Source organism: Bufo gargarizans, chromosome 3, assembly GCF_014858855.1.
Source record: "Bufo gargarizans isolate SCDJY-AF-19 chromosome 3, ASM1485885v1, whole genome shotgun sequence".
In the NCBI taxonomy this organism is placed as follows: domain Eukaryota; kingdom Metazoa; phylum Chordata; class Amphibia; order Anura; family Bufonidae; genus Bufo; species Bufo gargarizans.
In genome coordinates this window covers 553,353,010-553,380,057 of record NC_058082.1, presented here as the reverse complement: position 1 = coordinate 553,380,057, position 27,048 = coordinate 553,353,010, and the positions used below count along the sequence as shown (strand labels likewise).

Genomic DNA, 27,048 nt, shown 5'->3' with positions numbered 1-27,048 from the left:
TAACCAGTGAACCAAAGGTCTGCACTAAGAAATCACTACTGACTGACTTTTAAGTATTTTGGATCCAAAGAAAGCATGGGGGTGTCCTGGGGCTTTATCCTGTATTCCCTTCCCTGCACCAAAGTCAAAATATAAGGCTTATAGCACGATCACTATGGTGACTATGGGTAGCTAAAAGTGGCTCTAAGGTTGAGGCGCCATACCTTAGGCAAAGGCACAGAAGGGGAGGTATCAGCTTCTCCATGCACTTCTGGCAGTCACAGGAGGAGGGTATAGTAATCCCATGGAACTCTTGGAAGACACACCTGGATGGGGGGTATAGTAGCCCCATTACCAATCCTGGCACATATAACAAACAGGAAGGAGGGGTATATTATTCCCCTAGCCATTCCCGAAGCAGCGGGGTTACCCTTGCTGGACCTGCCTGGGAATTACCACTTGTCTTACTTGATGACTTGTCCTACTATGAGTAGGCCATTGGTATAAATGTCCGCAGAGGCAGCCCATGTAAAGAGAACTGAGCTGTAAAGCAAGGCACCCAAAAGTAAGTTGCTACATATCTGGTTAAGTGCAAAAGTAAGTGCAATTTCACAATAAGTGCATGAGGTCACATTGTGGCACCTATAAAAGAATACACACAATGGGCATATGATACTTGAACGTTACATAACATGTAAACATTAGGCAAAATGAGTGCAATAATGTCACAGTATAAACCACAAAGAGCTCAGGTTCACGTTTGAGTCTTTCCTTTGGGTGCAAGCTTGTAACGTTGCAGAACCTGTAAGACAGGCATTTATTAGTGCAATAACAGTAAGCGCAAATATAGCTTGAGCCCTTTTTCTTTTGAAGTGCTTTAAAGTTGAATCCTCTGGAAACGAAAGTCACTTGTAATCCAATGAGAATAACAGAGTTAATTGTAATCCAATAAAAATGGTATAAAATGTCATATAAAACACGTATAAAAGCAGCATAATGAGAGCCGTAGTTTTATAAGGCTTTCAAGTAACCTGAGAAAGGGGATAAAACTATATAAAACTTGGATACAAAGGGTTAAAGGAGTTGAAGATGGGGGGAGTCCTAACAAAGGTGGCCATCTGGCTGAGGCTGCAACTAGAGGCAACGGGCTAAAACAGAACTGGTCAACAGTCCCTCAGCTTTCAGGACCAGTCCACGCTGTGGCTCCCATTAGTTAAATTTTTTAGTAGAAAAGGGCAGTTAGAGAAGGACGTCCAGGTCCTCCTCGCTGCTGGAGCTACTGAAGCGTATATGGGGGCGCTCCTGCTTCTGGTAGCTCAGGGTTGCAGCAGTAGTGGTGCGCCACTGCCCTCTGGTGGTGTCCTTAGGTAATCGCTGTGCAGCCAGCCTGGCAAAGGCTGCTGTGACCTGCTGCAGACCGGGATCCCTAGCCGGTGCAGAGGTGGTTAATAACTCCGGCTGAAGGGGCTCTGGCAAGCAAATTGGGGTGCCTGGGGCAGCTTCCAGGGCAATACGTATGGCTGCACCCTGGGATTAAAGGTTAACACAGAGTTGTTAATCCGGCCCACCCGTAGTGTTGGTGGTGCGGCCAGGGCAGGGATGAGGGGCTCCGATTCTGGCTGGGGCTGCTCCTTAAAGTGCATCCTTCCATCTGGGGCCTCCTCAAGGCAGCGTACTCCCCCTGCAGAGCATGGATCTTCTTGCCAGGTCTCTGGGGTCAAGGCAGGGGACAACGGCTTGGCCAGCATAGTCACACCGGCGGCAAAAGGGCCTTGGATGGAGCTCATGGGGGTATATTCCACCTGATCCCCCACGTACAGGTTGTGACGGGCCTGGGGCAAGTAAGAGCGCTTGACAGAATGGCGGCCCACAAATATCTCGGCCCCTGAATGACTGTCTTGGAGGAAGCCCACTCCTCTCTCTCTACAGGCCGGGGCCTCAAAGAGCGTAACTGCTCCTACCTCATGTGGCGGCCGAACCCGGTGCACCCTGGTGGTCATCTGGGCTGATCGCGGCTGTCTTTAGAACTGCAGGTGCCGTCCGCGGTGCAGGCATGTCTAGGGCCTGGGCAGCTTGGTTGGCGGTGGTTTCCGTGGGAGCGGCGTCCGTCTCTCCACCAGTCGCGGCCTGCATAGCCTCTGGGGACACTCCAAACGTGCAGGGGCCAGCTCTCTTCACGAGCTGCGAGACCCAGATCTCTGGTGGGAAATTTTCGTAGACAGGTTCTCCTTGGATCACCATCTGGTTCCACTTGGGTGATGGGAGCGCCATGTTTCCTGCGTCTCCTCTCATTCGGTACAGGGATTGAGGGTGGAGCCCAGAGGGAGGAGTCTGCACTCCCTTGGCTCACATTGCAAAGTTCTTGGTGGGCAGGCTTGAGAGTTCCCGCTTCTAGGGGGGCGTATTCAGCATTTTTGCGCTCTTGAGAGGGCGTTCTTGAGTTTTCCCACTTCTGAAGGGCATTAAAAAGGGGCGCCATAACACGAATATGGCGAATTAACCCTTGAAGTGCTGGTGCGCACGTTTTATCGCTTTCTGGCACTGCAATTAAGTCAATAAAGTAATTTTTTAGGGTTTTGGCACAATATGCAGGCCTTGTAGCAGGGATAGGCACACAATCCAATCCTATTAGGCAGGGATAGGCACACAATTCGATCTGATCCTGTTATGGCACACAGCTCGATCCTGTTCCAGTGACGCCAAATTTGCACTGAACGGGTACACTGATGCCACTTATGCAGTAGGTCAGGATATGGGTGGTTAATAGTGTATAGTTTGTTCTTGATGCCAATAGCAGCATGCGCAGGGTACTATCACAGGGCCCTTCCAAGGTGTTATAACGTACGTCCCAGGTTAGGAATGCCAGAGTGGTGTAATGGCCTATAATGTCTCTATAGGTGGTGAGAATTGTGTCAACGGTGTCTCCTACCTGGATACGGCCTGGCTCAATAGCAATACATTGAGTGTAGTGCTAGTAGGAATAATAGAGGTATTTTGCAGCAGAAATTGAGATCCAGACCTTTGGTAAAGTTCAAACTTGTCTTTACTGATTGTAACTTTCATCCAAGCAAGATACAGCTTTAGTCTTTGGTCCCAGCAGGTATTGGCAATGTTTGGCAGGAATTTATCTTCTGCTCTATCAACCTGGAGCTTGCAGGAAAGGACGTCTGCTTTGTAGCTCTATACTGTGGCAGGAATTTGGCTTCTGCACTCTCTATCTTCTGCTGTATGGGGACTGACTAGCTGAGGAGGAATATGGCTTCTCCTGGGTCTCTGGACTTTACTCACAGTTATCTTCTCAGCTGAGGCTGCAGGGCTCAGGCAGGGGATAATGATCAATGTCTCAGCCGAGACAAGATCCTGGCTTTCTTCTTTATCTCAGGGAGCTCCTAACACGCACATCCTACCCCTAGCAGGGGGTGGGCCACACTCATTCTAACTTCTTTCTCTCCCCATACTTCAGGATGTGGGCATAGCCCACTCTGCTCACAGAGGGGGAGCCAAGCTGGAACAAACTATTCCAGTTTAGATGTACTAAACTGAACCTAAGTCCTTACCAACGCATTGCATTGCTGCCACCTGCTGGCGAACATGGAGAATACAACAATAATTGTATTTAACATGGTTTATGCACATTTGTGAATGACAATGTAAAATCATATCAGATGACAAGGTAAAGGCTCTTAAAAGATAGTAGCGGGGGTAGAAGAGTTTTGTAACACAACTCTGGGGTGTTACACAAATCTTTCTTTCCATATCCCAACTGCTATACACACGAAGGGCAATACCATAGCCTTAAAAGCCTTAAAAGGGCAGGGCGCTGTGGAGGTGACTATTAAGGGAGCCGAGTGCTGTGGAGGTGACAGTTCAGGGGGCAGGTAGGGTGGCCATTCAGGATTTAAAAACCCCGCCCCCAGCCACGCTCTAATTTGGTTAGGCCACGCCCCATCCCACTCAGCAGCCGACAGGGATTGAGAAAATAAAGGTAAAATTCAACTTCTGTCAGCTGCAGGGGTGGGAGGGAGGGTGACTTTCTCCCCGCAGCTCACACTCAGACAGCACAGTGCTGCTGTCTGAGAGTGAGCTGTTCAAAAGGACATTCCTTGCGTGATATATTCCCAAAAAATGCATTAGCCAATAGAAGCCTGGTCACATGACTTATCAGCCAATAGAAGCTCCCAGGCCCTTAGTCTCCACATACACACAGTTTTACACCAGGTTTCCATAACACCCCAGCCATTTTTCTTCACTGCTGTAGGTCAGCTTTAAAGGGGCAGGGCGCTGTGGAGGTGACTATTACAGTGGATACTATCGATATGTTTTAATGACATACACAAACCTTAAATTAAATAGATGTAATATACCCGGGTCCTTCTGCTAATATATATATAAAAATAAAAAGCAGAGCAGCACTTCAAATTGTAGTAGAAAAAAAGAGGATGTGTTTATTCACCCATAAGTGATGCGACGTTTCGGCTCCAACATGAAGCCTCTATCAAGCTTAAGAAAGGCTTCATGTTGGAGCCGAAACGTTGCGTCACTTATGGGTGAATAAACACATCCTCTTTTTTCTACTACAATTTGGAGTGCTGCTCTGCTTTTTATTTTTATATTCTGGGCAAGCTTTTTCCCCTTGGAGCTAGCACCCATCTTTAAATACAGGTTGGTGCTGCCATTATTTTTATTCCTTATATATGATGGAGATCAGTGTATAGAGAACTGGACCTGACCTGGCCCCGCAGCTTGGGATGTGACTGGAGTATAAGACACAACTGAAACAGTAAGAATAGTGAACAGAGCTTTAACGTGAAGTTACAAGCAAAGTGAATGCAGATTGTGTTGTGCTTAGAGTATAAGACAAGATGCAGCTCTGGACGTGACTGCTGTACAGGACACCACTGAAGCAGAATGAAGAACGCAGCTTTTGATGTGACTGGGGAATAAAACACCATAACAGCAGAATGGCAATTGTAGGTGTGATTGAAAATGTAGCTTTGAATGTGACTGGAGACTAAGACGTGATGTAGCAGAAGAATAGGGAACAAAGCTTTGGATGTGACTTGAGGCTAAGACAAGTCAAATCTACTCCAGTCAAATCTAGAGCTGGGTTTAGTATTTTATTCCCTTATCTTTTGTCTGTCTTTCTTTTTTAAATAAACTGCTCCATCTCCCACAATGCACTGCACTGTATCCGCGAGGGCAGGAGCTGGAGCGCTCTATCCGCGAGGGCAGATGCTGGAGCGCTCTATCCGCGAGGGCAGATGCTGGAGCGCTCTATCCGCGAGGGCAGATGCTGGAGCGCTCTATCCGCGAGGGCAGATGCTGGAGCGCTCTATCCGCGAGGGCAGATGCTGGAGCGCTCTATCCGCGAGGGCAGATGCTGGAGCGCTCTATCCGCGAGGGCAGATGCTGGAGCGCTCTATCCGCGAGGGCAGATGCTGGAGCGCTCTATCCGCGAGGGCAGATGCTGGAGCGCTCTATCCGCGAGGGCAGATGCTGGAGCGCTCTATCCGCGAGGGCAGATGCTGGAGCGCTGCGTCCGAGAGGGCAGATGCTGGAGCGCTGCATCCGCGAGGGCAGATGCTGGAGAGCTCTATCCGCGAGGGCAGATGCTGGAGAGCTCTAGCCGCGAGGGCAGATGCTGGAGAGCTCTAGCCGCGAGGGCAGATGCTGGAGAGCTCTAGCCGCGAGGGCAGATACTGGAGCGCTCTAGCCGCGAGGGCAGATGCTGGAGCGCTCTATCCGCGAGGGCAGGTGCTGGAGTGCTGCATCCGCGAGGGGAGGTGCTGGAGCGCTGCATCCGTGAGGGCAGATGCTGGAGCGCTGCATCCGTGAGGGCAGATGCTGGAGCGCTCTATCCGCGAGGGCAGATGCTGGAGCGCTGCATCCGCGAGGGCAGATGCTGGAGCGCTCTATCCGCGAGGGCAGGTGCTGGAGCACTCTATCCGCGAGGGCAGGTGCTGGAGCGCTCTATCCGCGAGGGCAGGTGCTGGAGCGCTCTATCCGCGAGGGCAGGTGCTGGAGCGCTCTATCCGTGAGGACAGATACTGAAGCTGTAGTCAGAGGGGGAGGATATCTGGGTGGACGCCATATTGAAGACACGTACGATCACTTGCATCTTGGTGTAGAAAACATTTGCTTTAATTTAAATAACAATCTCATAGTAAACGTAAAGGGACATCCTATATACAGACAGATAAAACAGTCACATACAGACAACGTACACGACAACGACCCCTGAGACCGGCCAGAGCGCCCCCTCCAATCGTCACATCTGAACGGAGCGCAGTCCGGGCACTTCAATCATTATAATAAAAGGTTTTTATGGGACAGAAATCTTCAGAACAAGTGAAAAACATGGCCGCCTTCTTCCAGAAACAGCGCCACACCTGGTACTGAAGCTCAATTTTATGTGACCGGGGCGGAGCTGCCATACCACATGCAACCTGCGGACAAGGGTGGTGCTGTTTCTGGAAGAAGGCAGCCATGTTTTTTTTTAATCATAGACAATTCCTTTGGGATGAAGATAAAAAAGAAAAACAAAAAACATCTAGCAGCTTCATAGAACAATCAAGAAGACGACCATGCTGTAAACTGTAGAATATTCCTCGCTGGGCTTTCCATAGAGGAGGGCGACATCCTGCAGGCGGCCCGCTAACTCCCAGGAGTCCCTTCTCCATTGGACTTGTTGATTTGGTCAAAGCTTTTCTGGAGGATGAGGAGGGACTTCTTGAGCTGAAGATGAAAGAAAAATGGTGGAGATTAGCTGTACTGCTGCCGGGAGTGGGAATATGAAGTTTTATGCTGCCAGATTCTGCTCCTGCAAGTGCCCAGGAGGCGGGGCTTCACTGTGAAGTGCTCCCAGTCCCTCCCCTCTCCATGGTCTCCTGGTTACCCCAGAGTGGGGTTACCATTCCTGCACCCTGCTATTGTCTCTAATGGTCTAACATAATTGCCATCTTATGCATTTCTTTCCAGGTCCTTTACATTGTGCAATGCTATAATTACTATGCAACTGTTTATAACATGTAATATGCCTGGTTCACCAGCAGGTGGCAGTGTAAATGGCAGAGCTGTACTTAGGAGAAAGAGTTGGTTAATATTGGGGTGACTAAATAGCCCCAATAAACCACAAAAAAAAAAAATTGGACCTACAACTAGGTGCCACTCCCGGAGAGGATAGGGTTAACGTTACATCAATAGGGCCCAGGCCCCTCGTCGCTTTTCAAATGAAACCCCTCCCCTTTCACCCCTCTGGCCTGCCCTAGGTTCTTCAGAAATCCAACGCCAGTGCCGTTCACAAGATTCGCCGGGCCGGCGCACTTCATTCCCCATTATGGGCAGAGGCACAGGCCGGCACATGCGCATTAAACGCTCTTGTGCCTCTGCCCATACCAAATAATACCAATCAAACTATCATCTCATCCTGCAATAAATGAGTCCCTACATAAGACAATCGGCCAAAAAATAAAAAAGATATGGCTTTCAGAAAATGGAGACATAAAAACATAAATTTTTTTTGTTTCAAAAATGCTTTTATTGTTTAAAACCAAAATATATTTTAAAAAAACAGACATATTAGGCATCGCTGCGTCGGTAACGACCTGTTCTATTAAAATATCACATGAGGTAACCTGTCTGGTGAACACCGTAAAAAAATGAAATAAATAAAAAACACTGTGCCAAAAAGCTATTTTTTATCACCTTACATCTCAAATAGTGTAATACCAAGCGATCAAAAAGCATTATGTACCCAAACATAATACCAATCAAACCATCATCTCATGCAGCAAAAAATGAGACCCTACATAAGACAATTGGCCAAAAAATAAAAAATAAAAAAGATATGGCTTTCAGAAAATGGAGACATAAAAACATAAATTTTTTTGTTTAAAAAATGCTTTTATTGTTTAAAACCCAAAATATATATATAAAAAAAAAAAAACAAACATATTAGGGATTGCCGCATCCATAACAACCTGCTCTATAAAAAATATCACATGAGCTAACCCGCCTGGTGAACACCGTAAAAAAAAAAAAAAAAAAAAAGCCCAAAAATGTATTATTTTGTCACCATACATCACAAAGAGTGTAATACCAAACAATCAAGAAATAATATGTCCCCCCCAAATAGTGCTAATCAAACCGTCATGTCATCCCGCAAAATATGAGATTCTAAGACAATCGCCCAAAAAATAAAAAAAGATTTGGCTTTCTGAAAATGGAGACATAAAAACATGATTGTTTTTCTTTCAAGAATTGTGCGCCCTGCCGTGTGCCCGTACAGCAGTTTACGACCACATGTGGGGTGTTTCTGTAAACTGCAGAATCAGGGTAATAAATAATTATAATTATCAATAATAATTATTGATATTTGGCTGTTAACCCGTGATGTGTTACAGGAAAAAATTAATAAAAAATTGAGAATCTGCCCAAAAAGTTACATTTAAAAATGTAATCTCCTTTTCCTTTAATTCTTGTGGAACACCTAAAGGGTTAAAAAAAATTGTAAAATCAGTTTTGAATAACCTGAGAGGTATAGTTTCTACAATGGGGTCATTAATGGGTGTTTCCACTATGTAAGCCCCACAAAGTGACTTTAGAATTTAAGTGGTTCTTTAAAAAGTGGGTTTTGAAAATTTTGTTAAAACTTTTAAAATGTGCTTCTAAAATTCTAAGCCTTATAAGATCCTAAAAAATTAAATTACATTTACAAAATGATGCAAACATGAAAGTGGACATATGGGGAATGTAAGGTAACAACTCTCTTATGATGTATCACTATCTGCCTTAAAAGCGGAGACATTTTTCCAAATTTTCTGTAAATTTTTTATTTATTTTTTATAAATAAAAGGTGAATTATATTGACAAAAATTTTTCACTATCATGAAGTACAATGCGTCGCAAGAAAACAATCTCAGAATGGCTGGATAAGTAAAAGCATTGCGAAGTTATCACCACATAAAGTGACACGTGTCAAGTTTCCAAAAAACGGCCTGGTCCTTAAAGGGGTTATCCCATCTTAGACAATGGGGGCATATCGCTAGGGTATGACCCCATTGTCTGATAGGTGCAGGTCCCACCTCTGAGACCCGCACCTACAAGGAGAACGGAGCGGGGAAAGTTAAGGAGGGCGCACTGCGCATGCGCAGCCGCCCTTTATTAATTTCTATGGAGCCGCCGAAAATAGCCGAGCGCTGGCTCGCCAATTTCCGTCGGCCCCATAGAAATGAATGGGAGCGGTGGCGCGCATGCGCGGTGCCCCCTCTTTCACTTCAATGGGAGAGGTGGGGAGCTGCGCCTGCTGGTGGACGGACCTCGGGAAACCCAGGGTTATCCAGCCACGACTCTCCCCAGCTCCGTTCTCCTTGTAGGTGCGGGTCCCAGAGGTGGGTCCCGCACCTATCAGACAATGGTGGAATATCCTAGCGATATGCCCCCATTGTCTAACATGGGATAACCCCTTTAAGGTGTTAAAATGTTTAAGAGTGTACGGCGACGCGGATACGTATTCACATTATTACATAGCGCAAGCCGGTCATGGTTTGGACGGCTTTCACGGCACAGAATTCATGCACGGTTCTGGTCTCGCCGGGTTATTTCGGGGGCTGTTCCGTCGAGTCGTTCCCCTATTCAAGAAAGGTGTGGAACTTGTAAAACCGCATGTAAAATCAGCGGCCAGGAACATTGCTAAAGATGTTGCTGTTACGGCATCGACCGCCGTTATGGATCGAATAAACAGACCTACGCATGGGCAGGAGGGCTCTGGCATTGTGCAAATTCGGGAAAAAAAAAAAAAACAGCGCCCGCGACGGCATCGTCCTACCCCCTTTTTATGAATAAAGTAGCACCGCCTAAGAGACGTCGCCGCCAGAAAACAAGAAGCCGTTCACCGAGCGACATCCTGTGATCAACCGCTATGGCTTTTGTACATGATGCATCCGCTGAGTACGCCAAATCAGAGTTGGATATGTTTCAAATGCCACCTACGCAAACAAGTATTGAAAAATCGCTTTATGTAGAGGTACAACCAATAGCGGCCATTGCCGACAATGCACCTTTCGGGCAGCGGTGATTATTATTACGACCTCTGTTACACGTCGTTTGCAGAATCGTTAGCCCGGATAACACACCCATATCCGACGGATCCCGCGTCGCCCTTATTGACTAACCTATTGCCAGCCTGTTTAACCAATTGGACATAACGCTCGGCGACACACTGATTTCAAGAAGCGACAACCTTTATACGTAGAGAGCGTATATAGAGGCCCTAATCAATTATAAGTCACAGAGTTTAGCGGCTCAATTTACAGCCGGCTTATTCTATAAAGATACCGCGGGGCATCATGACACCGTAATGTCGGTCTCGCCAAGAGAGCGCAGTAGACGACTCGCTCTAGAAGTGTAGAATTAATGGGCCCCATTTACTCCGATATATTTAATCAGCCGAAGTTAATACTGAACGGATTAGACCTAAAGATAAAGTTGACCAGAAACAAAGACTCCTTCTGTCTTCTGTCCGCTGAGGCGACCCGTTTTAAAGTCCAAACACAGCACGCGTCGCTGTTTGTCAAAAGAGTTCAAGTATCGCCCGCTGTGAGAATCGGGCACAGTCGCGCTCTGTTAACCGCTAACGCAAAATACTCGGTTGATTGAGCTTAAAGTGTATAGTATTCCCGCCGGTACTCGCATCTAACCATGAGATTATTTTTCTCGGAAACATTCCAAGAACAGTGATACTCGCGTTTGTGGACAACGGCTCGTTTTCCGGGAATTACCAATGAAATCCTTTCTGCTTCAATCACTATAATGTGAATTACGCCGCCTTATATTTGACCGGACAACAGATACCCGGAAAACCGTTTCAGCTCAATTTTTAAGGCGAATCGGCTGTTCGTGAATATATGTCGCTCGTACATACTTCAAGGAAGCAAAAGGCTGACAACGCTTTATCCGTGGATCAATCAGAATTTTTGAACTGTCACACTTTGTTCGCTTTTGATTTGTCACCGGATCAAGAACCCGGCGGCCATTTCTCTCTAGTAAAAACTGGAAATCTCAGAGCTGACGTTAGATTTACTGATCCGGTGCTAAACACTAGTAACAGGATTGTGCGTTCCGTCCCTGAAAATATTATTGAAATAAACAATAGAAGGGAGGTTTTATAGGATTTTAAATAAAAATGAACAATTATGAAATTACCTGCGTTATTAAAGCTGACTCACGCCTGGCGCATATTTAAAGGTGTTTTTCCGTGCGATTTATTACCAAGAAATAAAATCATCGACTGTCCGGCGGCCTATATTGTAAATACGGATAATTCGTATAAGCGGGGAAAGCACTGGATTTTAATTACTTATGCCCGAATAATGTATTATTTTTTTTTTATAGTTATGGATTATCGCCTGCAAATCCTGGTGAATTTATGAAATTTTTATCTAAAAATTCTAAGACTATAAGGTATCAAAACAGACAAATACAGGACGCCGTTAGTTCCGTCTGCGGGAATTACTGCATCTTCTGTATATCTTACATTGTATCGCTAAAGGAATGTAATTTGAAAATTTATTAAAAATATTCACAAGCGATTTTAGAAAAAAAATGACCGTGTTGTACGTGACTTTGCAACAAAGCGCTTGAAACAATTATGTCTATGTTGTAATTACACACAAACGTGTCTACCCTACGGCGTTGCTGAAAAATTGTAACGTGACTCGTTGTGAATAACACGCATGCCTTCAATTTTCGTATTGTATCAGCGACTGCTGAGGTATCTTAGCTATTGTTAATTTTTATAATATTATTTTATTAAACACAATCATATATAATTAAGCATAATTTCCTGACGGAGCAAAAATTATTTCGGCACTCTTAAATAACGTCTTAGGACATGTCCGCACATTCCCTGACGCGCTTTGCTAAATCACAAAATGGATGCTGTGGACAAAAAATAAGGGCGTGTTTTGGCTTCAGAAAGGATACGCGGGAAGGGGAGGACGCTTGACAGAATAAGGGGCGTTGAATGGGTGGTATTTAGGCGTGGTTTGGGACGGGCGATGGGCGGCGCTTTGGGATGGACTGGGAAAGGTTGTGGGCGGAGTGGGTGGGGACGAAACAAATAGAGGTTATACTACTTATATACACATTTATAAATAATAAAAGATAAAAATGTGTAGAAAATGGAAAGTATAGAGATTCTTCATGTATTCCACGCTGGAACGCACCAATGGAGGCGCCTCAGAATGGAAGGCAAAACAGAGAAAACTTGATATTCAGAGGGCGTATATTGTCAAAAGGATAATATACCATATATCTAAAATCCAATTATCATAAAAGATCTGTCCATTCATATGATCTTCATGGGTATGTCTATATTAAAAAGTAAATATATGTTCAGAAAGTTAAAATAGGAGCAAAGGGTCGGGGGGGGGGGGGGGGGAGACAGAGAAGGGGAGAATGAAATTACATAATAAAAGGATATATTCTAACTTAAGTGGCAAGATAAAATAATGGTCTTAAATCATTAAGTGGATGGATGATTCCTGGACCTAATTGTCCTGACGGGTGACAACCAGTAAATTCCGAAAATCTGAAAGTAATGTATTAGAAGTTTTTGGGTAATCTTTAGAACACACGAACGGTCAATAATTGGAGGGATTCATCATCACCAGAATAGATCCCAAATAATCTTATCTAAACCTCCAGGATAACAATGTCACTTTCAAATAAATAGGAGTAAAAAACGTTACTTTATAACTTTTTGGGATCTATTCTGGTGATGATGAATCCCTTGACTTTACCAATTATTGACCGTTCGTGTGTTCTAAAGATTACCAAAAAACTTCTAATACATTACTTTCAGATTTTCGGAATTTACTGGTTGTCACCCGTCAGGACAATCAGGTCCAGGAATCATCCATCCACTTAATGATTTAAGACCATTATTTTACCTTGACCTATTATCTTGCCACTTAAGTTAGAATATATCCTTTTATTATGTAATGTTATTCTCCCCTTCTCTGCCCCCCCCCCCCCGACCCTTTGCTCCTATTTTAACTTTCTGAACACATATTTACTTTTTAATATAGACATACCTATGAAGATCATATGAATGGACAGATCTTTTATGATAATTGGATTTTAGATATATGGTAGATTATCCTTTTGACAATATACGCCCTCTGAATATCAAGTTTTCTCTGTTTTGCCTTCCACTCTGAGGCGCCACCATTGGTGCGTTCCAGCGTGGAATACATGAAGAATCTCTACACTCATTTTCTACACATTTTTTATCTTTTTTATTAATATGTGTATATGCGATGATTCTTGGATTTTCATTGTAAGCTCGTTTCAGACTACATTTAATTACATATAAGGTGCCCCCCCCCATATGGGTACATTGGGAGCAATGTCAGTTATTTAATATCATTAGCATCTCTTATTTTTCCCGGTCACTTGACTCTCAGCACGCATGAGGTATACTGTCTCTCATTAATGGTCCCATGCGTTCTGTTCCTTTGGCGCCACTTCCGGTACAAAATATCCCGCGAACCACGCACATGTCCGAGCCCTGGATGTGTATATATATATGAATTGTAAGTGAATATTTGTGTGTATGTATTTATATTTTATTACTCCTGAGGAAGGGGGCTAGTTTATATTGACCCCCGAAACGCGTTGAGAAAGCCGTGAGTTTTTTAAAATAAATAAATGAACTCTCGACCAGAAGCTGGACGTCCTGCTGCCGTCATTTCTACCATTCTACAGGTGAACCCGGCCGGGGGGCTCTGTCTGGAGGGGTCTTTGAGTTTTATCCGACAGACATCCTCCCCAGTGAAGCCATCACTGTGCTCCTTGTCCACTTCTTCTCTCTCTTTGACATTTGATGCCTCATATCTATTTTGGCTATTTTGTTTCTGCACCTCGGGCTGATTTATTTATTTATTTGTTGCGTTATTGATGTAACGTTAACCCTATCCTCTCTGGGAGTGGCTCCTATTTGTGGGTCCAATTTTTTATGGTTTATTGGGGCTAACAAGTTTTTTAGCTCTTTAGTCACCCCAATATTAACCCACTCTTTCTCATATATCCACGTGTGGGCTCTTGCTGCACTAGGACCGCCTGTGCTGCCTTCCTTTATTTGATTTTATTATTATTATAACTTTCCTCTAGTTCCTCCACCTCTTTACAATAGCGATATACTCCACCTCCTTGGCGACCGTCATTTCTTTGTCGTTTTATATTTTGGGTGGCCACCCGAAGTATAGATATCAATAAACCTCTTTTATCTTCTTCTCAGAGCGATATTTGGACAGAATGGAACCATTCAATTTTCCAAGTGGGTCAGTCCTGCTTCCTACCAGAAGGGAGGGGTAGCAGTTTCCAGTTAGTTCGAGTACTAGTCTGGACAGGAGAGGAGTAAGGTGTGGCGCACTCACAGCCTAACGTGCCTATGTCAGCCAGAGCAGCCCAAGCTCTGCTGACCATGGAAGCAGATGTCTGGAAGCCATAGGGACCAGAGGAAATCGTTCTTCGGTCACCATAAGAGAAACCAGCAAGAGGAATAATTCTTCGGCTGAAGATACGTGTCAGGAGGGGAATAACAGTCAATGCACCCCAGCCAAGGATACCAGAACAGACCTAAAGTACAGAAACCAGACCTAGGCAGAGATTAGTGCAGCACAGAGAAAGAAAGCCAAGTATTTAAGCAAGCCCGTCAGTACAGCAGAGAACGAGAGAAAGAAGAATTATTGAGTTTGCCTGCCGTTTCATGCTAAAACCTGCTGGAACCAAGACAAAGCCTGCAAATTGTTTGTATGAAAGTTTATTCAAGTAAAGCTGCCATTGAATTTCATATCAAGGTCTGGAATCAAGTTATTTTTCCTTCATCTGCCAAACTATTTCCTTTTTAATGCAACGCACCTCCCCCCAGGGCCCTATCGTATCCCAGGTTTAGTTGGAATGCTGAGTGGTGTGGTGCGGCCTGTGTGTGTCACAGTGCTCCTACCTGGATACAGCGGGACCCCAGGCTTTGACTCCATAGCATTAAAAAGGGGAATAGTTGAGTAAGGGGATGAAGAATAAATTTTAACAGCAGCTTTACTTGGGTTAACCTGATTCCAGACAATATTCAGGCTTTTCTTACACTCAGGGTTTCTCTTGGTTCCAGCAAGCTTTGGCATAAACTGGCAGGCAAACTTGGTAACTCTGCTTTCTCTGCTGGGCTGACAGGCTTGCTTAAAAACTCTGCTTTCTTTCTCTCTGCTGTGCTAAACTCTGCTTTGGTCTGGTTGCTGGACTTTTGGTCAGTTCTGGTATTCTTGGATTGGGGTTCCTTGGGCTGCTATCCCCCGCCTGACACTCAGTAAATTAAATTAGCATGGATCTGGGTGCTCTACAAGCTACTTCCCTTTCGTGGCTCCTGCTCCAGACGAAGAACAATTTCCTCTGGCTGCTACTTCTTTCATGTGCTCTCAGCTCCACTATGGAGTCTGAACTGCAACCCCCCCTTCTGGTAGGAAGCAAGACTGGCCCACTTCTGCCCAAAAGGGGGGAGAATGGAATGGCAAGTTCTATTCTATCTAAGGATGGCTCTGCCATACAGGCTGCCACCTGCTGGTGAACCAGGTATATTATATGAACAAAACAGTTTCATAATACTGATATGAATGCACACTGTGAAGGACCTGGAAATAATTACACAAAATGAAATTGGTGTTTTTCACTATAAAATATGCGGCTTGGTTTTAAGTAAGGGGGTATGTAACACCCTGGAGTGGTGTTACTATTCTTTTACCATGCTAATGTCTTTTATAGCCAACACCAATGTCTTGGTTCCAGCAGGCTTTAGCATGAACTGGCAGGCAAACTGAATAACTCTGCTTTCGCTCTCTCTCTGCTGTACGGACAGGCTTGCTTAAATACTTTGCTTTCTTTCTCTGTGCTGCACTAAACTCTGCTTAGGTCTGGTTTTTCACTGCCACCTGCTGGTGAACCAGACATATTACATGTGATAAACAGTTGCATAGTAATCATAGCATTGCACAATGTAAAAAACCTGGAAATAAATAAATAAATAAGATGGCATTTATGTTAGCCCATTAGAGACAGTAGCAGGGTGCAGTAATGGTAACAACACTGCAGGGTGTTACACAGCTGTCATTTAAAGCATATGGCAAGGGATTTAAAGCATCTCAATGTAGAGCACTTCACAGTGAAGCTCTGCCTCCTGGACACTTGCTGAGGCAGAATCTAGCAAAATAAAAACTTCATATTCACACTACTCCTGATCACAAAACCTCCCCAAAAGGCATCTGTGTCCTGCACTTCCCAGCCCCTAATAAGTGCTATCAGCAGTTTTGCATGGTTAAAACTGCTGACAGACTTCCTTTATGATTTTGAGATGCTTGCAGTCAGTGAATCTAAACAGTAATTTTGTTTACATTCATCTATCCTTATGTTACAGTGTATCAGAGCTTCTTCTTCTGTTACCTTGTAACACCCGGATCATTGAATCTCCCTCTATCATCTTAGGAGCAGCACTTCTCTCAGAAGTCTTAAAGGGCTATTACCACCTTAAGCATTTAAAGGGGTTTTCTGGGTTCATACAATTAATGGCTTACCCTTAAGATATGTCATCAGTATTAGATTGGTGGGTGTCCGACTCTCAAGACCCCCACAATGGCTGTATAAAGGGGCTGCAAGTGAGCAATGCGGCCTCTTGACTGTACACCATCTTCTTAGTCGTGTCTGTGCAGCACATTCACATGACTGGGACGTGATACTCTGCAGAGATGTCATGGTAAACAGTGTGAACAATGGTGAGGGAGCAGCGCTCAACCAAACACCATGGCCTCTTGTGGGGGTGTAAAGAGTCAGAACCCCCACCTATCTGAAGAGGAGGAGGGAAATGGTGCCACCCCCTCCCCCCAATTCACCGACCTCTCCCCTTCCCCAGCCCTTTCCTCATCTCTGGGGTGGCACTGTTACCTAATTCTCATCTGATTATCTATGGAGCAGGTGGTACCTGTTCTAGCGTAGTGATGGAGTCCTTCAGAACGCCTTTCAGGGCTGCCCCCGGCACCTTCCTCCTCTGGGTTTCTTCTCCATGGGTGACCTCATTGGGGTGTAACCTGAAGGACAAGACATGAGGTAACAGCGAAAACAGGGAGATGACTCCTGTAAGAAGCAGCCCCCAGACTGGAACTGACCCCCATCACTTCCTGAAGACAATGGGGAGCAGTTGTGAACACCCTGATAAGTATAGAATTTTTTGCATCTCTCCAGGTATGGCACCAGCCTCACCACCCACACCAGGGCAACCCCTGCCCACCAGATCATGACCTCCTAAATATGAGACTGTGGGAAGCAGAGAGCAGGTGAAGGCTAGTGGTAATGGTCTATTATAACTTATTATTAAAGCTCCATTCCTCCCCTGGCGCTGTACATATGATAAGCGATGCACATACATAATACAGACAATTGCACTAATCATAAACAAGACGAGTTACAGACTGGTACAGAAGGAGAGAGGGCCCTGCCCGCGAGGCTTACAATCTACATGGTATGGGAGAAGGACACAGTAGGTGCGGGTGAAGCGGGTCATGGCGGTATAGAGGCAGCAGGGTCACTGGTTGGAGGCTTGTCTGAAGAGGTGGGTGTTCAGGTTTCTTTTGAAGCATTCCACTGTCGGTGAGAGTCTGATATGTTGGGGTAGCGAGTTCCAGAGTATGGGGGATGAATGGGAAAAATCTTGGAGGCGATTGTGGGAAGAGGCGATAAGAGGAGAGGCGAGAAGGAGGTCTTGTGAGGATCGGAGAGTGTGTGTGGGGATGTATTGGGAAAGTAGCTCAGAGATGTAGGGAGGGGACATGTTATGGACGGCCTTGTATGTGTTTGTTAGTACTTTGAAGTGGATTCGTTGGGCAATGGGGAGCCAGTGAAGGGATTGGCAGAGGGGAGAGGCAGAGGAGTAATAAGGTGAGAAGTGGATTAGTCGGGCAGCAGAGTTGAGGATAGATTGGAGGGGTGCGAGAGTGCTAGATGGAAGACCACAGAGGAGGATGTTGCAGTAGTCTAGGTGGGAGATAATGAGGGCATGTACAAGCATTTTCGCAGATTCAAAGTTAAGGAAAGCGCGGATGCGGGAGATGTTTTTGAGTTGGAGGCGGCAGGTGGTGGAAAAGGCTTGGATGTGCGGTCGGAAGGAGAGGACAGAATTCAAGGTCGCTCCAAGGCAGCGGACTTGGTTGACCGGGGAGAGTGTGCAGCCATTGATCGTGATCGATAGGTCTGTTGGGGGGGGGGTTGAGCAAGATGGGGGAAAGATGATGAATTCTGTTTTATCCATGTTAAGTTTTAGAAGAAGGATGATATAGCAGATAGACATTGTGGGATTCTGGAGAGTAAGGTGGTGATGTCTGGTCCAGAGAGGTAGATTTGTGTGTCGTCAGCGTAGGAGTGATACTGAAAGCCATGGGACTCTATGAGAAGTCCCAGGCCAAAAGTGTAGATAGAGAAGAGCAGGGGTCCTAGGACAGAGCCTTGTGGGACACCAACAGAGCGGGAATGAGACGAGGAGGCGGTGGGAGATGCTAAACGTCCGGTCTGTGAGGTATGATGTGATCCAGGAGAGGGCCAGGTCATTGATGCCAAGAGATGAGAGAGTTTGTAACAGAAGGGAGTGGTCAACAGTGTCCAAGGCAGATGACAGGTCAAGGAGAAGGAGGACAGAGTATTGTTTCTTGGTTTTGGCTGTCAGTAGGTCATTGGTGACTTTGGTAAGGGCAGTCTCAGTTGAGTGGTGGGGTTGGAAGCCAGATTGTAGCCGGTCAAAGAGGGAGCAGGAGGAGAGGTGAGAGGACAGTTCTGAATGGACATGTTGTTCAAGTAGCTTTGAGGCATACGGAAGAAGTGATATGGGGCGATAACTGGACAAGGAAGATGGGTCAAGTGAAGGCTTTTTGAGGATGGGTGTAATGGTAGCATGTTTAAAAGCAGAGGGGAAGACACCAGAGGTTAGTGATAGGTTGAAGAGATAAGTTAGGGCTGGGATAAACACTGTGGTGAGGTTAGGGATGAGGTGGGATGGGATTGGGTCAAGTGCACAGGTGGTCAGATGAGATTTGGAGAGTAGAGTGGAGAGTTTTCCTTCAGTAATGGTGGAGAAGCGGGTTTTGGGAGAAGAGGACTTAGCAGTTGTGTAGAGGGTCTGTGGGGACTGTGTAGTAAAGCTTTCTCTGATGTTGACTATCTTTTGTTTGAAATATTTGGCAAAGTCCTCAGCTGAGAAGAGAGGAGAGGGTGGGGGGGCTGGGGGATGGAGAAGGGAGGTAAAAGTGCTAAAAAGTCTATACTCCCTTCCCTAAAAAGGATGGAAAGGAGCTGCCTGGTCTTCTGTCCGTGGTTTTGGGGAGGGTGCAGTTTCCAGAGTTTTGCTCCAGCATACATCCACTCACCTGCCGGACCTCTCCTGCTGGATGAGGTAGAAAGACTGCGCTGCGTGCTCGATCTTGGAAAGCTTGATGAAGAGCGTGATGTTCAGCAGAACCAGCAGGACCAGACTGCAAAGGAAGAAGAGAACGTTACCCATAATACACTGCAGCGAGGGAGAGGAGAACATTACCCAGAATCCCCTGCAGGAAGGGAGAGGAGAACATTACCCAGAATCCCCTGCAGGGAGGGAGAGGAGAACGTTACCCAGAATCCCCTGCAGGAAGGGAACTATGCAGAGAGATCTGTGATAAATGTCCAGGATCCTGCTAAACCCAGAGTAACATGAGGAGAACCTTCACCAGTATAGGGGCTCATGCACATGAACATGCGCCGCCCATGCTGTGCCGGGCACCATCCTTGTGGCCAGCGCTGACGGATGCAGACCCATTCAACTTGATATGATATTATGAGCACAGTCCAGTGCCCATATATTGCGGATCTGCTGTTTGCGGGCCGCAGTACGAGCACGGCTGGCACACATTTATTTGCATGAGCACTAACAGTGAGTGCAGCTCTGGAGCAGGGGCATAATTAGAACTGACTGGGCACCATGGCAAATTTTTGAATGGGGCTCATACATGTACAGTTGCAAGAAAAAGCACTGTGAATGTTTACATGGTAACATTTAACTCTTTGTGTGTTATTAGGTTAAGCGACTGTGATTGTCTATTGTTGTGACTTAGATGAAGATCAGATCACATTTTATGACCAATTTGTGCAGAAATCCATCTCATTCCAAAGGGTTCACATACTTTTTCTTGCAACTGTATATATACTGTCAATGTAGAATATGGTTGAGTGAGCCCTGACAGATAAATCTTTCAGTCCTCCTCCTAGGCGGACACCGTAATAACCGCTTCCACTATAGCTACTATCAGTACAGGATAAGTAATGTATGTACACAGTGACTGCACCAGCAGAATAGTGAGTGCAGCTCTGGAGTATAATACAGGATGTAACTCAGGATCAGTACAGGATAAGTAATGTATGTACACAGTGACTGCACCAGCAGAATAGTGAGTGCAGCTCTGGATTATAATACAGGATGTAACTCAGGATCAGTACAGGATAAGTAATGTATGTACACAGTGACTGCACCAGCAGAATAGTGAGTGCAGCTCTGGAGTATAATACAGTATGTAACTCAGGATCAGTACAGGATAAGTAATGTATGTACACAGTGACTGCACCAGCAGAATAGTGAGTGCAGCTCTGGAGTATAATACAGGATGTAACTCAGGATCAGTACAGGATAAGTAATGTATGTACACAGTGACTGCACCAGCAGAATAGTGAGTGCAGCTCTGGGGTATAATACAGGATGTAACTCAGGATCAGTACAGGATAAGTAATGTATGTGCACAGTGACTGCACCAGCAGAATAGTGAGTGCAGCTCTGGGGTATAATACAGGATGTAACTCTGGATCAGTAATGTATGTACACAGTGACTGCACCAGCAGAATAGTGAGTGCAGCTCTGGATTATAATACAGGATGTAACTCAGGATCAGTACAGGATAAGTAATGTATGTACACAGTGACTGCACCAGCAGAATAGTGAGTGCAGCTCTGGGGTATAATACAGGATGTAACTCAGGATCAGTACAGGATAAGTAATGTATGTGCACAGTGACTGCACCAGCAGAATAGTGAGTGCAGCTCTGGAGTATAATACAGGATGTAACTCTGGATCAGTAATGTATGTACACAGTGACTGCACCAGCAGAATAGTGAGTGCAGCTCTGGGGTATAATACAGGATGTAACTCAGGATCAGTACAGGATAAGTAATGTATGTACACAGTGACTGCACCAGCAGAATAGTGAGTGCAGCTCTGGGGTATAATACAGGATGTAACTCAGGATCAGTACAGGATAAATAATGTGTGTACACAGTGACTGCACCAGCAGAATAGTAAGTGCAGCTCTGGAGTATAATACAGGATATAACTCAGGATCAGTACAGGATATGTAATGTATGTACACAGTGACTGCACCAGCAGAATAGTGAGTGCAGCTCTGGAGTATAATACAGGATGTAACTCAGGATCAGTACAGGATAAGTAATGTATGTACACAGTGACTCCACCAGCAGAATAGAGAGTACAGCTCTGGAGTATAATACAGGATGTAACTCAGGATCAGTACAGGATAAGTTATGTATGTACACAGTGACTGCGCCAGCAGAATAGTGAGTGCAGCTCTGGAGTATAATACAGGATGTAACTCAGGATGAGTACAGGATAAGTAATGTATGTACACAGTGACTCCACCAGCAGAATAGTGAGTACAGCTCTGGAGTATAATACAGGATGTAACTCAGGATCAGTACAGGATAAGTAATGTATGTACACAGTGACTGCACCAGCAGAATAGTGAGTGCAGCTCTGGAGTATAATATAGGATGTAACTCAGGATCAGTAATGTATGTACACAGTGACACTCCTGTAGATTACACCAGTATATACAGTATAATGTCTATAGAGCTTCTCCAGCCCCTGCAGTCATTACCCTTTTGAACAGATTCTTCTGTATGTACAGTGGATATAAAAAAGTCTACACACCCCTGTTAAAATGTCAGGTTTCTGTGATGTAAAAAAAAGATAAATCATTTCAGAACTTTTTCCACCTTTAATGTGACCTATAAACTGTACAACTCAATTGAAAAGGAAACTGAAATCTTTTAGGTGGAGGTAAGAAAAAATATAAAAATACAATAATGTGGTTGCCTAAGTGTGCACACCCTCAAACTAATACTTTAATGAAGCACCTTTTGATTTTATTACAGTACTCAGTCTTTTTGGGTCTGAGTCTATCAGCATGGCACATTTTGACTTGGCAAGATTTGCCCACTCTTCTTTGCAAAAACACTCCAAATCTGTCAGATTGCGAGGGCATCTCCTGTGCACAGCCCTCTTCAGATCACCCCACAGATTGCGAGGGCATCTCCTGGGCACAGCCCTCTTCAGATCACCCCACAGATTGCGAGGGCATCTCCTGGGCACAGCCCTCTTCAGATCACCCCACAGATTGTCAGTCGGATTCAGGTCTGGACTCTGGCTGGGCCATTCCAAAACTTTAATCTTCTTCTGGTGAAGCCATTCCTTGGTTGATTTGGATGTATGCTTTGGGTCGTTGTCATGCTGAAAGATGAAGTTCCTCTTCATGTTCAGCTTTCTAGCAGAAGCCTGAAGGTTTTGTGCCAATATTGACTGGTATTTGGAACTGTTCAGAATTCCCTCGAGCTTAACTAAGGCCCCAGTTCCAGCTGAAGAAGAACAGCCCCTTGGCACGAGGCTGCCACCACCATGCTTCACTGTGGGGATGGGGTTCTTCTGGTGATGGGCAGTGTTGTTTTTGCGCCAAACATCTCTTTTGGAATTATGGCCAAAAAGTCCTACCTTGGTTTCATCAGACCATAACACCTTTTCCCACATGCTTTTGGGAGACTTCAGATGTGTTTTTGCAGAATGTAGCCTGGCTTGGATGTTTTTCTTGGTAAGAAAAGGCTTTCGTCTTGCCCCTCTGCCCCATAGCCCAGACATATGAAGAATACGGGAGATTGTTGTCACATGGACCACACAGCCAGGACTTGCCAGATGTTCCTGCAGCTCCTTTAATGTTGCTGTAGGCCTCTTGGTCGCCTCCCAGACCAGTTTTCTTCTCGTCTTTTCATCGGTTTTGGAGGGACATCCAGTTCTTGGTGATGTCACTGTTGTGCCATATCTTCTGCACTTGATGATGACGGTCTCCACTGTGTTCCATGGTAGATCTAATGCCTTGGACATTCTTTTGTCCCCTTCTCCTGGCTGATACCTTCTAACAATGAGATCCCTCTGATGCTTTGGAAGCTCTCTGTGGACCATGTCTTCTGCTGGGGGAGGCGACTAAGAAAATTTCAGAAAAGACCAACTAGAGCGGCTGCAGTTTATTTGGGGTTAATCAGAGGCACTTTACATGACGGCCGGTGTATGCTGACTGCTATCTAACAGGATTGTGGATGTGATTGCTTCATTCTGAACACAGCTACATCCCCTGTTATAAGAGGGTGTGCACACTTATGCAACCACATTATTTTATATATTTTTTTCTTCCCTCCACCTAAAAGATTTCAGTTTGTTTTTCAGTTGAGTTGCACAGTTTATAGGTCACATTAAAGGTGGAAAAAGTTTGGAAATGATTTATCTTTGTCTCATTTGCCTGACATTTTACCAGGGGCGTGTAGACTTTTATATCCACTGTAGATGTGTATTTCCTGGACCTGGTCGCCTGATCTGACATCGAGACTGTTTTCAGCAGGAGGTTTGGAGCATCAGAATATTAAAGGTAAAGTATGATAGCTCCAGGACCTGTTCGGCTCTGCTACATCTGTATACTTGCTTATCAGGCTGCTCAGTGGATCTCACACTTTAGCAGTCATGATAAGGCTGCTGATTACGCGTGGCTGGATATGCGGCGCAGCATGGCCTATACGGTGCGATGTAGGATCCGTTCCTTATCTGTATGTTATCACTATCTCCTCAGATATCCAGGTGCTGGCGATAAGACGTCTCATCCGCTCGCCTCTGACTTAAGGTCGGCAATGCTGCTCCGCCTGTTCTCGGGTTCGCTGTTCCTTCCACCAGCACGCAGGATTTGCTGGGACCCCTGCTCCACCTATAGCTATTGTTGGGAGACTACAAATCCCAGCATGCACTGTCAGGCCTCCCTTTCATAAGCATATTGAAATGTGAAGAAGATCCCCTAGATCAGAATGGTGACCTGTACTTCATTACTCTCCACAGACTTCAGTGGGCAGTGCACCCCAACATGTCCATGAAATGTGCACGGGGTATGGGAGCCCCCCTGAGCCCAGCGTCCCACATCGCCATCATACTTGGTACTTACAAGACGCTCATTACAATGATGATGATGGAGTTCCTCCATCCGCCGTCTCTTCTTATCCCTAAGAAAAAAAGGGCAATTAGAAAAAAAAAAACTGCAAAAAAACCCAAAAAACAACCGCCATGGTATATACAGCGCCCGCCACAGACAACCGCCATGGTATATACAGCGCCCGCCACAGACAACCGCCGGGGTATATACAGCGCCCGCCACAGACAACCGCCATGGTATATACAGCGCCCGCCACAGACAGCCGCCATGGTATATACAGCGCCCGCCACAGACAGCCGCCATGGTATATACAGCGCCCGCCACAGACAACCCCATGGTATATCCAGTGCCCTCCCCCCAGACAACCCCATGGTATATCCAGTGCCCTGCCCCCAGACAACCCCATGGTATATCCAGCGCCCCCCCAGACAACCCCGTGGTATATACAGCTCCGCCCCAGACAACCCCGTGGTATATCCAGTGCCCCCCCAGACAACCCCGTGGTATATCCAGTGCCCCCCCCAGACAACCCCGTGGTATATCCAGTGCCCCCCCCAGACAACCCCGTGGTATATCCAGTGCCCCCCCAGACAACCCCGTGGTATATCCAGTGCCCCCCCAGACAACCCCGTGGTATATCCAGTGCCCCCCCAGACAACCCTGTGGTATATCCAGTGCCCCCCCAGACAACCCCGTGGTATATCCAGTGCCCCCCCAGACAACCCTGTGGTATATCCAGTGCCCCCCCAGACAACCCCGTGGTATATCCAGTGCCCCCCCCAGACAACCCCGTGGTATATCCAGTGCCCCCCCCAGACAACCCCGTGGTATATCCAGTGCCCCCCCAGACAACCCCGTGGTATATCCAGTGCCCCCCCCAGACAACCCCGTGGTATATCCAGTGCCCCCCCCAGACAACCCCGTGGTATATCCAGTGCCCCCCCAGACAACCCCGTGGTATATCCAGTGCCCCCCCAGACAACCCCGTGGTATATCCAGTGCCCCCCCAGACAACCCCGTGGTATATCCAGTGCCCCCCCAGACAACCCCGTGGTATATCCAGTGCCCCCCCAGACAACCCCGTGGTATATCCAGTGCCCTCCCCAGACAACCCTGTGGTATATACAGCTCCGCCCCAGACAACCCCGCCGTGGTATATACAGTGACACGCCATACTGTACTTTCTGTGTATTTACATCCAGAGGTATATAAGCAGCCGTTCTCCGATGAGTCTATCCTGTATATACATATGTAGCAGAGCCAAGTTTGCCATTTGGCACAGCTGTAATATCACCAGGTGTTTGTCATGTGTTTTCCTCAGAGTTGCAGCGCACAGACTCCATTTACCCGTACACAGAGTTAGGAGACAAATTCAGCTCTGCTACATCTGTAAAACCTCTGTTCCTGGAAAACAAAAGAAGAAATCTTACAAACAGGGGGCGTGCTACCTGTGTGCTCTCTCTTCGTGTCAAGTCCCTTCTTCCCAGAATCCAGCTTGGAGCCATGTTTGGTCAGGAGATCCCCGGGGCTGCAGCTGAGCGTCCGTCTCCGCCGTCTAATACTCGTAGATTTGTTGTTTTCCTGCAACGTCGCGCCCACGGATTCCTCCGCCGCCAGATCCGAGTCTGCACAATGTATGCACAAAGGGGTCAAGTGCAGCCCTGCTACATCTGTACTACTGGATATCTGTAGTGTTACATAGGACTGCAGGTGACATCTACTACTTTATCTGTACTCAGGTATCACTGTGTTATCTGTAGTGTTACATAGGACTGCAGGTGACATCTACTACATTATCTGTACTCAGGTATCACTGTGTTATCTGTAGTGTTACATAGGACTGCAGGTGACATCTACTACATTATCTGTACTCAGAGTGCTATCACTGTGTCATCTGTAGTGTTACATAGGACTGCAGGTGACATCTACTACATTATCTGTACTCAGGGACTCACCTAGCTGTTTGAAGTAATCATCCAGCCCGCTCCACGAGTTCCTCTCGATGAAGGTCTTGACGAGACCCCATGGCTGCTTTCTGTACTTCACATCCGTGCAAACTCTGCGGACAGATCGGCACCAATCAGAGCAGCACAGTTCCCCAAGTCCACGCCCCTGAGGAGCCAGCATAATGGGCACAGCGCTGCCATATCAGCAGGGCATGCCTGGGCACTTACCGTAACCTGCACTTGTGTCTGGAGGCCCGGGATATGCAGTACTTGTTCACAGTGTAGAAGTAGTCGTGGTACGGCACGTCGTGTGTGTAGACCTCCGTGTCCACAGAGTAGTACTGGCCCTCCTGGCTGTCTTTATACAGGATCTGAAAGGGAAGCAATGTCATATTCCAAAAAATACCGATACATATCTGGTTGTCCGGCTGCTTCCACAATATAACACTCAGTATGTGCTCTCCTGAAATCCTCTGTGCTGGTGGGAGCCAGCTCCTTCCACTATGTAACTCATACTGTGACCTCCACAAGATCAGCACACTCTTCTCCTGAAATCCTCTGTGCTGCTGGGAGAACCCTGTACCTTCCACTATGTAACTCATACTGTGACCTCCACAAGATTAGCACACTCATCTCCTGAAATCCTCTGTGCTGCTGTGACCCTGCTCCTTCCACTATGTAACTCTCAGCCTGTGACCTCCACAAAAACAGCACACTCCTCTCCTGAAATCCTCTGTGCTGCTGGGAGGATCCTT

The 27,048-nt window shown here is 46.2% G+C and overlaps 1 protein-coding gene across 2 annotated transcripts in view; it reads right to left on the bottom strand.

The window, feature by feature from the left end:
• Positions 1-6,096: 6,096 nt before the first annotated feature.
• The window catches only part of GRAMD1C (GRAM domain containing 1C), a 178,435-nt gene continuing 157,483 nt past the window's right edge, over positions 6,097-27,048 (bottom strand). For both annotated transcript variants that reach the window (XM_044284158.1, XM_044284157.1), the window contains 7 exons: positions 26,522-26,664; positions 26,303-26,406; positions 25,796-25,972; positions 24,360-24,417; positions 19,437-19,541; positions 17,006-17,111; positions 6,097-6,714 (listed from right to left, as the gene is read on the bottom strand). In XM_044284158.1, coding sequence (XP_044140093.1) covers positions 6,634-6,714; positions 17,006-17,111; positions 19,437-19,541; positions 24,360-24,417; positions 25,796-25,972; positions 26,303-26,406; positions 26,522-26,664 — 774 coding nt within the window. In that variant the 3' untranslated portion in view covers positions 6,097-6,633. The remainder of the gene's footprint in view (positions 6,715-17,005; positions 17,112-19,436; positions 19,542-24,359; positions 24,418-25,795; positions 25,973-26,302; positions 26,407-26,521; positions 26,665-27,048) is intronic.